Genomic DNA, 13,224 nt, shown 5'->3' with positions numbered 1-13,224 from the left:
CATTGATCTGAGATAGGTTTCTATCAATCACTCCTGAAAAGGCTGCACAACCAACTTTGCAAGCAGTCCTCAAATCCTCGTTTATCAAAGGAGAAGGTTCCTGAAGGTTATGTCCCTTAGATATAGGAGTGCGTTCTCCTACTGCCTGAGAGATCACTTACACATAATCTGCAGTACATCTGGACATCTTAAACAGGAAAGATGGAATAATACCTAGAGCAGAACATTTGTAGCGACCTATATGAGCAATCATCAGAAGAAAATGAGTTGGTGGCTTTATCTAATTGTATTTCTTTTGTCCTTTCTCCCAATAGCAATTCTAAGGCTGTGCTTTCCTCAGAGCTGAAGCAAGAAAGCTCTTCCAAGGGGTTGCAAGGTGTGCTAGCCCAGTGACTTCCCCAGCAGCAGTTTTGCTCCTCTGCCAGTGCCCTGTGTCTGGGATGCAGGGACAGATACCTGTGACCATCATTTGTCAGCTCAGAGCATTTCCTTTGGGGTGACCTGACTGTGGCCTTCCAGGGCCTGGAGGAGCTCCAAGAAAGATGGAGAGAGACTATTTCCAGGAGCCTGGGGTGACAGGATGAGGGGGAATGGCTTCACACTGACAGACAGCAGGGTTAGATGTGGTATTAGGGGGAAATTCTTTACACTGAGGGTGGTGAGGGCACAGGTTGCCCCTGCCCCAGCGTTGAAAGCCAGGTTGGATGGGATTCGGAGCAACCTGGTCTAGTGGAAGGTGTTGGAACTGGATGGTCTTTAAGGTCCCTTCCAACCCAAACCATTCCACAATTCTGTGATAACGAACCTTCCAAAGGACTGAGGCTTTGTTCAAATCCTTGTGTACAGGAACATGATGGTGCAAGGGGTCAACACAAATCAGATACTAACTCCACGTTTTCCAGCACAACTGTGATGCCATTTGATGAGGAGAAGTTATGAGCATGCACAGCTGCCACAGAGAGGTGACATCAGGCCCAGGATAACACAGCTCATCTTTACAGGCTTTCCCTGGCTTCTCTCAAGGGTGGCTCCATGTCTGTGGTAGTGAGAAGGACCACTGCAATCAATTTTTCCTGACATGCTGTGAGACTGTTTCCAGGCTGCCATCTCTCGGATTGCTAAAACCTGTCCTGTTGCATCCTGAAAATCTGGCAGATCAGTCATACAGAATAAAAGAAACTCGGTGGAAATCGCTGTGTTTATTTGAACTTTGAGCACTGGAAATTACCTGCTCTTCTCACGTGGGGATCTACTGTCACAAAGTGAGGCAAAATGCCTGCCTGCCTCTTCGAGTTAAGCCACTCACATGAGGTACCTCAGATTCTTTGTGCACCAGGAGAAAAAGGCCGAATTTTCTCTCAGCTTTTATTGATGAGCACTTTATAATATAAATGGGAGTGAGAAATTACTCGAGTGCGTCTGTGGAAAGGTTTTGACATAACCTTTCCCACTGCTGAGTGCAAATATCTGCTAAATGCCAACTCCCCCTCCCCCAAGAACATTTGTGCCCAAACCCTCCCCTCACTCTCAGACATCATTACTGGAAGACATTCTACAACTCACAACAGGGAGGCAAATTGCTTCTGTACTTTCTGCTGAGTGTGTAACAAATTTGAACCAATCTTTTGTGGACAAAACGGCATCAGAAGTCAGACAAAATATTGCCCAGGGATTGTTATGTGCATCTTCTCTCTCCATCTCCCTGATGTGGAAAACGGGGAGCAGGATCATTAGCTCACCCCAAAGTATTTTTCAGAAAATATTAATTTGCGAGGCTGCTTTTAACAACCCTAAAATTTAAGTAGCAGCCTGCAGAGCGTTTCAGAAATTGGCTAAAATATTTGTGGACAGCACATTTTCCCTCTGCTGAGGTTTTTAAGATGCAGGGGAAATTGGCATGTATTTCTGCCTCATAAAATATAATGTATATTCAACCTGGAGCAGCTTGCAGTCCTGACAAGGAGCTTATTTTAAAAACCAGTATGTAATGTAAAATCAGTACTTTAAAGGAAGTAAATAGTCCAGCAACAACTCTGAAGTATCGAAGAACACTTTTCAACTAGAGTATTCACCAGTTTGGTTTGATATAGGAAGTTTCTGGTGACCTAACACGGTAGATAAACTTTCTCCCTGCTATTTTGAAGAAGGAAAGAATCACAAAACAACCACTTATTATAAATATGTGATGGAGTCAGGCAATTAATTTCTGAAACATTAAAGTTGCCATCTCTCTCTGTCTATATATCTATATCTGCAATAAAAAGTTGACATATATCCTTGACAGAAGAAAATACCAGGTTTGATTAACTAGCATGTGGAGGGTTTTTTTTGCAAACTGAAGCTGTATCATTGTCAAACAGCACTAAAAATGTAAGATAATGCAGTATTTTAACTCTGAGACAGAAAATTTAAAGCAGAACATGTGTATTTAAACGTGTTTAAAATACTTCAAGGTGTGTTTATTTTCCTTCCCTTTATGTAGCTTCAATCTGACCATACTTCAGAGCTTGTATTTGATTTTTCTGGGGGGAAATTATGCTATTTATATATATATATATGTTGTTAAATCTTAACTAAAGAAAGGGAGAACAGGATATGAATGTGTAATTATGTTCAGGGGAGGGATGTTTTTCCCTCCCTTCAATGGGCAAAAGAGTGAAAATCTGTGCTTCACGCAACCAAGTGCTGTGCCTTGGGAGTGCTTTATTGATGAGTGCTTGAATTAAGTGTCTGTTTAAGAAGGGGAGCATGGGCCAGCCTCATTAGTGCTAACACAGGAAGATTTAAATTATGTTTTTGTGCCCTAGCAAGGTCTCCTGTACCTCTGGGAGATTGCTGTAAAGGAGGGCAAGGAGGGCTTCCACGCTGCTCTCCATTAGCAGAGGAACATCCTTAATTTCTTGCCCTCAGTTCCATGGGAGTTATGTTGGAAGGAACTGCTGAGATGATTCACTAAAACAGGGCATCCTGCAGATGGCCTGTTTCCTGCAGCAGCCTTGTGAACATGCTGCTCCTCTCCCGTGGCTCTGCACAGCAGAAAGGAAAGGCATCCCCTGCTTTATCAGTATAAACAGTTCCCCAGTGAATTTTCTTCCAACAACACTATTTCAGGAGCTGTGTCTGCAATATAAAGTATTCCTGGCACTGAATATTTATGGCTGATGCAAAATAATAACCACCAAGCTGTGCAGCCTCCTTGGGCAGCTGCGTGACCCTGGATTTCATGTGATAAGGCTTCACCCTTCCCCTTAGCCCCCACTCCCCTGGTGTTAACTGGCTCCTGGTGCTGCTATGGGAGCTCCTCCAAAAGGAGAGAGGGTTTAAAACAGTTGTGCAGAAACCAAGAGTGCTTTTATGTCATGTCTCATCCATCCATAGAACCACCTCCTTTCAGCCCCCTTTGTGAGGGGAAAAGTGCATGCCCTTATCATATGGAAGCACCCTGCAAACCTGGCATGCTGGGAACTCAGTTCCCTGCCCAGGGGGATGCATTTGCTATTCATTTTTAGAAGATACAACCTTGTCTGGAAGATAAGAAAGCAGCTGCAAGAGTATATTAACACAATAAGCAGTTAACCCTCTTTGTTGAAGTGCTGCCTGATTAGAGGCCTCACTTGCAGGTTACATGTCCAGAAGTACTAAGCAGTTACTTTTACTATTCTTTTGGAACCTGGTCCAGAGCTATTGCCCTTGTTAAGCCCCTAAAATGATCTAAAATGATCTTTGTCCTCTGGTATAACTGGGAAAAGTTAAGATCAACGAAATCAGAGCCAAAAGTTACAGATTTAGATAACAGAGGACTTCAACAGAGTGATCTTTGTCTCTGATAATCATTCCCTTGAGCTGTTTGGTTTCACACTGGTCATCCCTTTCACCTTCACCACGGGACTGTACACAAGCAGATGATTTTATATCACCCTTCTGTTTCTCGGGGTTGATACTTTGGAGTGGTTTTGGGTGATGTGTGTTGTACACATTGATTTGAAATGAGGCCAGCACACTCCAAAACTGCCATGCACACACAGTCTTGCTTTCTGTATGTACTTATTACATGTACTGCTAATAGCTCCCACTAACTTGGTGCAGCAAAGTGCTTAAAATTCTAAGAGCAGTTTTAATGGATATATAAGAAAGTATTTCAAATATATTTGACAAAACACACACATAGGAAAAAAAGGAGGAAGAACATTGCTTCTCCCAAACCTGAAATAAATTAAGCTGCACTGTGAGAGAGGAGGGCTAACTTTTGATAAACCCAAGCATAATATACAGATACTTTTGAACTCCTTTACTGAGGCTCTTGTTCAAGTATTAAGGCTCATTTCACATTGTTTACTTAGTTCATAAATAAAGGCATCCATGCACCAATTTAAATTGTGTTTGAAAGACATCAGATTGCGCACAAACCCAAGGAGTCCTATTTTAGATTTAAGTGAAAAGCTTTATATTTGTGCATAGTAAATCCCCATCATGAAGATAAGAACAGCAGTGAAACAACTTTAACAGACATTTCCTGCAGTGTCAGAGGCAAAGTCATTAGGAATGCAGTGACATTAGAAGTGTACTGCTGTAAAATAAAGCACGACTGCAGCATCCACATTGCACTTGTGAGATTTTAAAGAATGTAAGTCAGCTGTTTTAATGCAAAGACAACCTTGAGTTGCTCTATGCTGAATGGCAAAAAGAATTTACAAGAATTCCAGACTGTTTTGGCCTTTTCTTTAGGTATTTCCACAGGTTATGTGCTGGGATTCTCACACAGGAGACATCCTTAATAAAGTCCACGTTCCCTTAAATCAGACTCTGCCTCTCCTTGCTCCCCATGCCCATTATGTGACCTGAGGATGACTGGTAAGGGCATTTTTGCAGGGTGTTTTGCACAGCTGCACATTGTCCCCCGTTCTCATCACACGGTCCTTGCGTGATTCCCGCCTGCGACAACTCTGTCACTCCGAGACATCTGAACGTTTCTTCCTGGGGAAGCTGTGACAGGCTTGGAGGGATCCAAGCCCATATTGCGTGGGAGAGTGAGAGAAAGGCAGAAAGTGATGTAATGGAAGAAATATCTGAAGGATGTCAAGGGCAGAAGCTTTTTCTGACTCGATTTATTGGCAAGGTTCAGCCCGCAGGACAGGTAAGATCTTAGATGTGTGCATGAAACTGAGTTCACACTTGGCATAATCCATGCCACAGGCTGAAATTCGAACAGATTAGCAGATTGATTGATGACACAATGCACCATGATCCCAAGAACCCTCGAAATATTTCCCAGGATGTTTTTCCCCTTTGGAATGCATGCACATTTTTCACTATTTAAACCAGCCCTCCCTGAACAGAAGTGCAATGCAAATTTACCAATAATATGTTATATATCAGAAAAACCTAGATGCTTCCAAGGAAAGATGAGGAGAATCTATTCAAATAGTTGCAACACAAAGCTATTTAGAAGCAGCCTCTGTTTGTTTTGCTTGTTTTCCTGAAAAGAAACAAGGCTGGTACAGTTCTTTTATGTGGTTCACAACAGGTGAAGTGCTATCACTTTGGTATAAGGCAACGAGAAACCTTCTAAATCAGTGAGATATATAAGCTCTACAAGATCAGAAACAGTCCTTTTGAACAGCACACTTTTTATTTTAATGATGCTGTACCCTTCCCTCTGAGGGGCTTCTTTTTCAATTAATTCCTGTTGGAGAAGTGTGAATAGCAGCAGGCTGTTTACATGAGAATGTGTCCCACGAGACTGATGACAAGAAAATCATCACTTACTACTGATGGCTTTTACTGTAGCTGGGAAAACTATTACTATGAATTGCATAATAAAAAAGGGAGATAATAACTCACTCCTGTTTTTAAAATGCTCTGGGATCTACTAAAATGCTGTAAAAGAGATGCTGCTATTATTATTACTTTACAGTTTTGCACTTGAAGGTTGGGTTGTTTTGTTTTGTTTTTTTTTTCAGTGGAAATAGGAAAGTTCCAGATGGGATGGGTAATATAACCTCTTTCTTTGTTTGCCAACACTTCTCATCATAAGATTATTTTCATGTGCTTGCAGTTCGACTTTTGTTTGGATAACATTTTTCCAGGCCAGGTGTCTGCCTCGGGCTGAGTCACTTCAGCTGGAAAGTTTCAGCTACAACTCTTTGGCCCTTTCGAAGAATAAGGTGTGAGAGTGGAAAAATAGAGATGTAGTGTGAATAAATTCTACTATAAAAATAAAAAAGACATTGTGAGAATCTGAGAAGTCCCACCAGTTAGCAGCAAGGATTTCAAGTTTGGCGGGTGGTGGCACCAGCATCAGATATTCTTGCTGTCCCGATGAAAAGTCATCACAAGGGTGCCCAAATTTTGCTGTCTGAGTAAACCCAAGTAAATAGACAGACAAAAATCCCACCAGTGATCATATCCTGAGAGGACATTTTCCAGTGATTAACAGCTAAGGTCTCCCAGGGCCTGAGTAACACCTCCTTCAGTGTCTGAGTCAGTTCCAGGCACGTGGGGCAGGTGCAGCCTGGGGAGAAGTGAGAAGTCAGAGCAGATTTGTCTCTCTAGGGCTCAAACAGCTGCCTGTGATGAGCCCAGACAGCATGAAAAAAGTTGTTTCAATGCAGAGAGAAAGGAAGGAGATGTGGGGGCCAAGGGAGCAGCGTGGGGAATCAGTCTGCATTGCTGGGCATGCAGTGGCAGCAGCAAGGGATGAAGCAGAAGCTCAAAGCGGCACAAAGGGTAACAAAAGAGAATTACAGAATTGCATTTGGGCCAGTGGAGGGATGTCAGAAGTTGGCACTGGGCTTGTGGTGGGATTGTAGAGGTGGTAAGGGTTGGTAAAGCGGAGCTGGGAAACTGCTTGGGGATGTGAGGCTGGGAAAAGGGAACAGGGGGTGAGGTACAGCACTGACAGAGACCAATGACCCAGGTGAGGGGGACACAGGCTGAAACCCAGTGGAGATGGAGAAAGTGAAGGCTGGCAGAATCACAGAGCCACAACCAGAATCAGCTAGGTTGAAAAAGACCTCCAAGATCATCGAGTCCAACCTTTGACCAAATACCACGTTGTCAACTAGACCAGAGCTGCAGCTGGAGGCTGGAGAAAAGGTTGGGAGCTCCTCACAAAGGGCAAGACTAGTCATGAGAACAAGGCAGTGAAGAAATGGGATGACAAAGACATGGGGGACACATTGACTTTGGAACCCAGAGCAGAAGAACCAGGACTTGGGCAAGGATGAGCTGGAGGAAATTAAGGAGGACGGGTCATTCTGAGAAGGAATGAACACAAAACGTGCATCTTCCATGGAATATTCTTTTCCTTATGATCTCTGACTCCAGTAGTCCTTTGTCACTGGCAGATGTGCATGAACTCCGTTGAAAAAAATCACAAGAGCCAAACACAGAGTGAGAAAACAGTGCTGAGAATAATTCTGCTCTTGGCAAGGACCCGTGCAAGGCTAATCTCAGTGATTACTTTTCAAGATCCCAGTAACTACTGTTTCCCCTTTGAATGGAGAGGAAAGGGGGTTCAGTTTACTTTACATTTAACATGGGCCAAAGCAAAACATGTTGAGGAGGTATTATTACAGCTGCAAAGGCAAGTGGTCTGCAGGTATAGAACACCAGAAATTAAATAAGTACAGTCATAGTCTCCCCCTGTTACTTTTGCTTTACAAGGTGGGGAGTTTTCATGGCTTTGTGTCAGAACTCAGAACTGGCCAATTCATTTGTCTAAAGATAAAAAAAAAAAAAAGAAAAAAATAATGCCAAAATGGCTTGATTTCAAAAAAAAAAACTTTGTTAGGAGTCAGGCACGGTTCCAACAGAGCTCTGTCTGCCAAGCAGAAACCTGCACGTTTTCCTGCCAGCTTATCCACTCAGCTCCCAGCAGCCAGGTCATGGGACTGCTGGATTCCAAATCCAGGTTTTGGGACAGAGAAAAGGGACAGGCAAGGGCTGGAGGAGGGGGAGTGGGGCTGACCTGCCACATCTCTGTGGGACAGAGTTTTCTGGAGTCTGCAGACTGCACGGGGGGTGGTGCAGACAAGGGCACCAGATATTCCTAAAAATGGGATGACTGATTTCATGAGGTGCCTAATTGATTCTTCTGATCAGCAGCGCAAAGAACTAGCAAGCCTAAGATTGAATGGCACATAAATACCCAGCTCCCAAGCTTTTGGCTCCCTGACAGCCTGCTGGGCGGGAGGCTCTGAAAGCCCCACTCAGGTTCTCTGGCAGCCAGGATTTCATGCAAACTTGTTGTCAAGAAACTTTCTGTTCTGCTATCTGTGATTTTGTCATGATTTTCAAAGAACGTTTTCACTTTCATTTGGATGTTTGTAAATCCCAAAATACTTCACAGAACAGTGGAGACAGTCCTCTTGTATTTGATTACAGCTCATGCTGTTGCATATCTTTATTTAAATGCTGATTTTAGCAAGCCCCCATCCAAGACAAAACAAAGATGCTTCATGTGCTGGAGGATTTGGAAAGTGGGAAGTAAATGTGGCAGATGAGTGCCAACAAGAAAAGCCAGTTGTTCACCTAATGCAGATAAATGCTGCCCTGTAGAGCTGAATTCTGCATTCACCTTTGCCACAGATCTCTCAGATAAAGCTAATTAAATTACCTAAATCTGTCTTTCCCAGGAGGTTGCTAAGCTGGGTGATGTGAGTGCTCTGAAGAAGGAAAGGGAACTCTCAGAAGCAAATTCACTTCACTGGGAGCAGAGCTTTGAACATAGAAATGCTATGTAATAGCAGGTGAACTGGAAAAATTAAGCTGTAGGCTTCTGAAAATGAACATAAAAAAAAAAATCTGTGGATACTTTTAAGTTCAGTCTGTGGCTCAGTTGCCATTTTTCCAAAGCACTCCTTATCACCCAGGTGGGTTTTGAAAATGAACCTATTGTTTCTGAAACATCTCGATACCACAGAGGTTATAAGCTCGTGAAGAAATTAACAATTATGTCCTCAGAACAGAACATGGAGGGAATAAAATACCAAGTAACAGCTCATTAAGTATCACCTATTCCGAATCACCCTTCAGGTGCTGAGGTCACCCAGGAAACTTGTAGCAGAGCTGAGAGCAAACCAAAGGACTCACGGTGTTGAAGATGGACAATAATTCTCCCTCTGTTTCTCTGGAGAAGAAATAATTATACTGATGGTACGAGAAGCTGAACCATAAATAAGGATATTTGAGCACTGATAATAACTCCCCTTGCAATGCCATATTTCAGAGCACTTTTGACCTCCAGTATGTAAGCTGGGCCATATTTTGTATTTCTCAGTATCAGATACAAGTGCCTGAAACTCGTGACGTTAACTTTGGAATCCATAAAATGGAAAGGCAATGCACACATTAATAATATTTCACAGCAACAGGGCTACTTTTGACTCTCCACTAATGGTAGATAAAAAGACTCTGTAGTTCTAGAAAACAATACATAGCCATATAAAAAACCACTGTGGCAATATTGACCTCCAGATACAAGAGAAGAACCTTGAGAACTGTTCAAGTCTGACATACAAAGCTCACCTTTGACATTTGGGGCTCAGCATACGAGGTCAGGCTATTAGTTTGGTTTTTATTTCCAAATAACAGTGTCTTGTCAAGGCCAGGGCAAGGTGAAGTAGGGAGGGCATTTTGCAGCCAAATTTGGCAACTCCAGATCAATAGACATGAGCCACACTGATATGTTTGCTTTGCATGTGCCATGAACCAGTGACAGGACCCAAGGAAATGGCCTGAAGTTGTGCCAGTGCAGGGTTAGGTTGGATCTCAGGAAAAGGTTCTTCTTCCAGAGGCTGGTTGGGCACTGGAACAGGCTCCCCAGGGCAGTGGTCACAGCACCAAGGCTGACAGAGCTCAAGGAGTATTTGGATGATCCTCTGGGGCACAGGGTGTGACTCTTGGGGATGGGCCTGTGCAGGGCTAAGGGCTGGACTCGATGATCCTTGTGGGTCCCTTCGAACTTGGCATATTCTGTGATCCTGTGCTGCAGCTTGCACGGCTTTGATGCACCTGCCTTATGGAGCACATGTGGGATGAGGCATCACACCTCTGTCATGAAGACAGGCTGAGAGAATTGGGGTTGTTCAGCTCCAAGAAGGCTTTGAGGAGACCTTATAGCAAGGCCTTCAAGTACCTAAAAGGGGCTGCAAGGAGGGGGACTTTTCACAAGGGCATGGAGTGATAGGACAAGGGGGAATGGCCTTATGCTGAAGGCAGGCAGGGTTAGATTAGATATTAGGAATAAATTCTTTACTGTGAGGCTGGTGAGGCCCTGGTATAGGTTGCCCAGAGAGAGTTTGTGGATTCAACATCCCTGAAAGTGTCCAAGGCCAGGCTGGATGGGGCTCTGAGCAACCTGATCTAGTGGAAGGTGTCCCTACCCATGGCAGGGGTTTGGAACAAGATGATTTTTAAGGTCACTTCCAAGCCAAATCATTCTGTGATTCTAAGATCATACGTGCAACAGCAGCTCAGCCCTCTGTCACTCTTCAAATGTGCCACATATTTGTTAAAGTTATTCAGAGCATATTTAGTCACTGTTCAAGATTTCTGACCAGCCAATGGCCCTGGCGGCTGAATATCCAGAATTACAGTAGAACACCATCAAGGAATTCAAACCACTGACAAAAGCTACAGTTCAATCAAAGTGGAGAGGGCTGGCAATCTGCTTCTTGGGGGAGGAATTGTCAGGTTCCGAATTGTAACCTAATGGAAGATAAAACGGGATTGCACTTGAGGTACCAGCTACTGTTCTCAGTGGCTGGTATTGTTTTGATCTCAGTGCCTGAGCTGTGGGGATAGACTGCTGGATTTGTTTTGTCTGGCTACATTCATTTTGACAGTCATTTGAAGAATGAAGTCATTTAAGAGGCAGAATTCCCCACCAGATTTACCACGGTGGCCTGTTAATGCAGCAGCAACACAGTTAACTGATTAGTCATTCAGTTCCTAAAGTGTATCAACAGATGTGTGATATTATTGTGATGTCAAGCAAGGTACAAGATATGTGAAAGGAAAAGGTGACAGTAGGTTTTTGTGCCACAGCATGTGACCAGTGCCCCTGATGGTCTCAGGTGTGTGAGATGTCATGCCTTTCAGAGTCCAAATTGCTCATGGCTTAAAAGCTAATCCCCTAAACCTCTTGAAATAATTAGCAGTTGCATCACTCCAGGCTGACACCAAAGGGCAAAACTACCAGAGCAGAAAGAAGTTAAAAGGTCAGATATCTGTAACAAAGTCATTTTAGTTTATTGTTCTCTGTATCTTGCCTGAGAATGGATACAGGAATCAAACTTTCTTACTTCCTCCCCCCCTCCAAAAAAAAAAAAGCTCAGGAAAAGTTCCTAAGAACTTCAGGAACAGTGAAATTATACCTCAATTCTTCCTACAAGTTCACATGAATTGCACTATTTAGGGGCCCCATTGCTCAAAAGTAGGTGCTATTGCAATCAGGTTTTCTGTCTTTTGTATCCTTATGAATAGGTCTGAGCATTGCCAATATCAGAATAGTCAAGACACAATGCTAAAAAATTCCTATTCTCCATCTATTGCTGAAGTCTTTCAAGGCCATCTGAACATCCTTGTTTTGGACTATTTGAATAGATTTTTAGCATCCCATTAGAATTTCAAGTCACATTTATTTACAGCGTTACCTTTCTAAGTGTGGAGAGCACTCAGATAATCACTTAATAAGAGGAAAGCAAGGTTAATGCTTTTAGCTCCTGTCTCTGCTTATTGGTAAAAATACAGACATTAAAATTCTCATCTCATTTTTAAGAGTTGGAATGTCACTGGCTAATGAAAATATGAACTTTGTTATCCAGTAGAGAAAACAGTGAAACAGTGAAAGGTAGGGGGGCAAACCATTAATCTCCTGACTTAGTTGTTGCAGTGAAAAACGCTCATGGAACATTTGCTGCTGCAAGGCTCCCACTTGGAGAGCAGTTGAGTGAAGGAGGGTAAAAGTCAACAGAGAACGAGGCACAGAGACCGATGAGCATCTGTGCCATCATCAAAAATAAACACAAATCTGGATTAACCTTCTTAAGCGCCGGGGACAACCCCTGTGTGTGTGCAGCTCTGCCCTTCCGTAGGTGACACAGCAAATATCCCCGGCTCAGCTTTCCCGGTTCGCCTCACCTTTCACCGTCACGTGCACGCTCTGGCTGGTGGACAGCTGGGGCTGAACCAGGACATTGCAGGTGTACTCCCCTCATCCACCTCCTTCTGCACGTCCGAGAGCTTCAGCGTCCCGTTGTTCTCAAACGCCACCTGGCGATGGTTGAACGGGAGCAGGTTGGAGTTCTTGTACCACTTGATGGAGTAGTAGGGGTACCCGATGACCCTGCAGTGGATGTAGGTGTCCCTCCCGGCGATGGCCGTGATGTTCTTCATCGGCCTGATGCTGGCTGGCCCTGCAAAGGGGAAAAGAAACTCTTGGAAACAATTTAAAGGCACTTTTGCTTCGGGGAGCACGCGTGCGTTAATTTTTTCCAGATGTACAAATGCTGACGACATTTAGGGACGCGCCTCGCATGACACTTCTTAGCACTCGACAGTATTTCCTTGTAAGAGCTGCTTAAGCAGTTTCCCTAATCTTTATATGCTCTAGTTTTTTCCTCACCCTGCAGCATCCACGCTAATTATGTGGGGGGGTAATATGTTTGCACTTGCCTAACAAAATCTTTGCTGCCTTACAAATTAAAAGGCTGAGTGTGACTTAATTAATGTGAAATACTAACACGGATACAAAGCCAGAATCCTGTTACACACGAGAACACTGACAAAGTTATCTTTTTATTTTTTTATGTGCATAAAGTATAATACCAGGAGGGTGGGTATTATGCCATGTAGAACCAGAAAGTCCAGCTAAAGTTCTGTATACGTGAGTAATTACAATGAATGTTGGACAGGTGAAGGAGGAAAGGAAAAGAAAAATACCCCATGCACAGCAGGACTAAAGTAAAGAAACTGTGAACTAGTAGAGGTGAGTATAGGAAAAACAGACTTTAGAACACAAGCCAAAGGGTTCTGCCAGTATTTGACCATCCCATACTCTTTCTAGATGGGGCTGGAGAGACAGGGAGGGAAAAGAGAGCCAGGGGGAAACAAAGGAGAGGGGGAAAAACCCAGTAAGTTGGTTTTGGCATTCCAAGACTCATTTCATCACATGCAACAATCTTCTTGTCCACTACAATGAGTTATGTATGTTGTTTTGGG

The 13,224-nt window shown here is 43.5% G+C and overlaps 1 protein-coding gene across 1 annotated transcript in view; it reads right to left on the bottom strand.

Moving 5' to 3' along the window:
- DSCAM (DS cell adhesion molecule) overlaps positions 1-13,224 on the bottom strand; it is a 442,603-nt gene that overhangs the window by 150,997 nt on the left and 278,382 nt on the right. Inside the window, 2 exon segments of the mRNA XM_050332764.1 lie at positions 12,145-12,219; positions 12,222-12,419. Coding sequence (XP_050188721.1) covers positions 12,145-12,219; positions 12,222-12,419 — 273 coding nt within the window.

The sequence above is a fragment of the Myiozetetes cayanensis genome, unplaced genomic scaffold (genome assembly GCF_022539395.1).
Source record: "Myiozetetes cayanensis isolate MyiCay16 unplaced genomic scaffold, myiCay2020 scf5-8, whole genome shotgun sequence".
Taxonomy (NCBI): domain Eukaryota; kingdom Metazoa; phylum Chordata; class Aves; order Passeriformes; family Tyrannidae; genus Myiozetetes; species Myiozetetes cayanensis.
The sequence above is the reverse complement of the archived record's forward strand: the minus strand, read 5'-3'. Positions and strand labels throughout refer to the sequence as shown.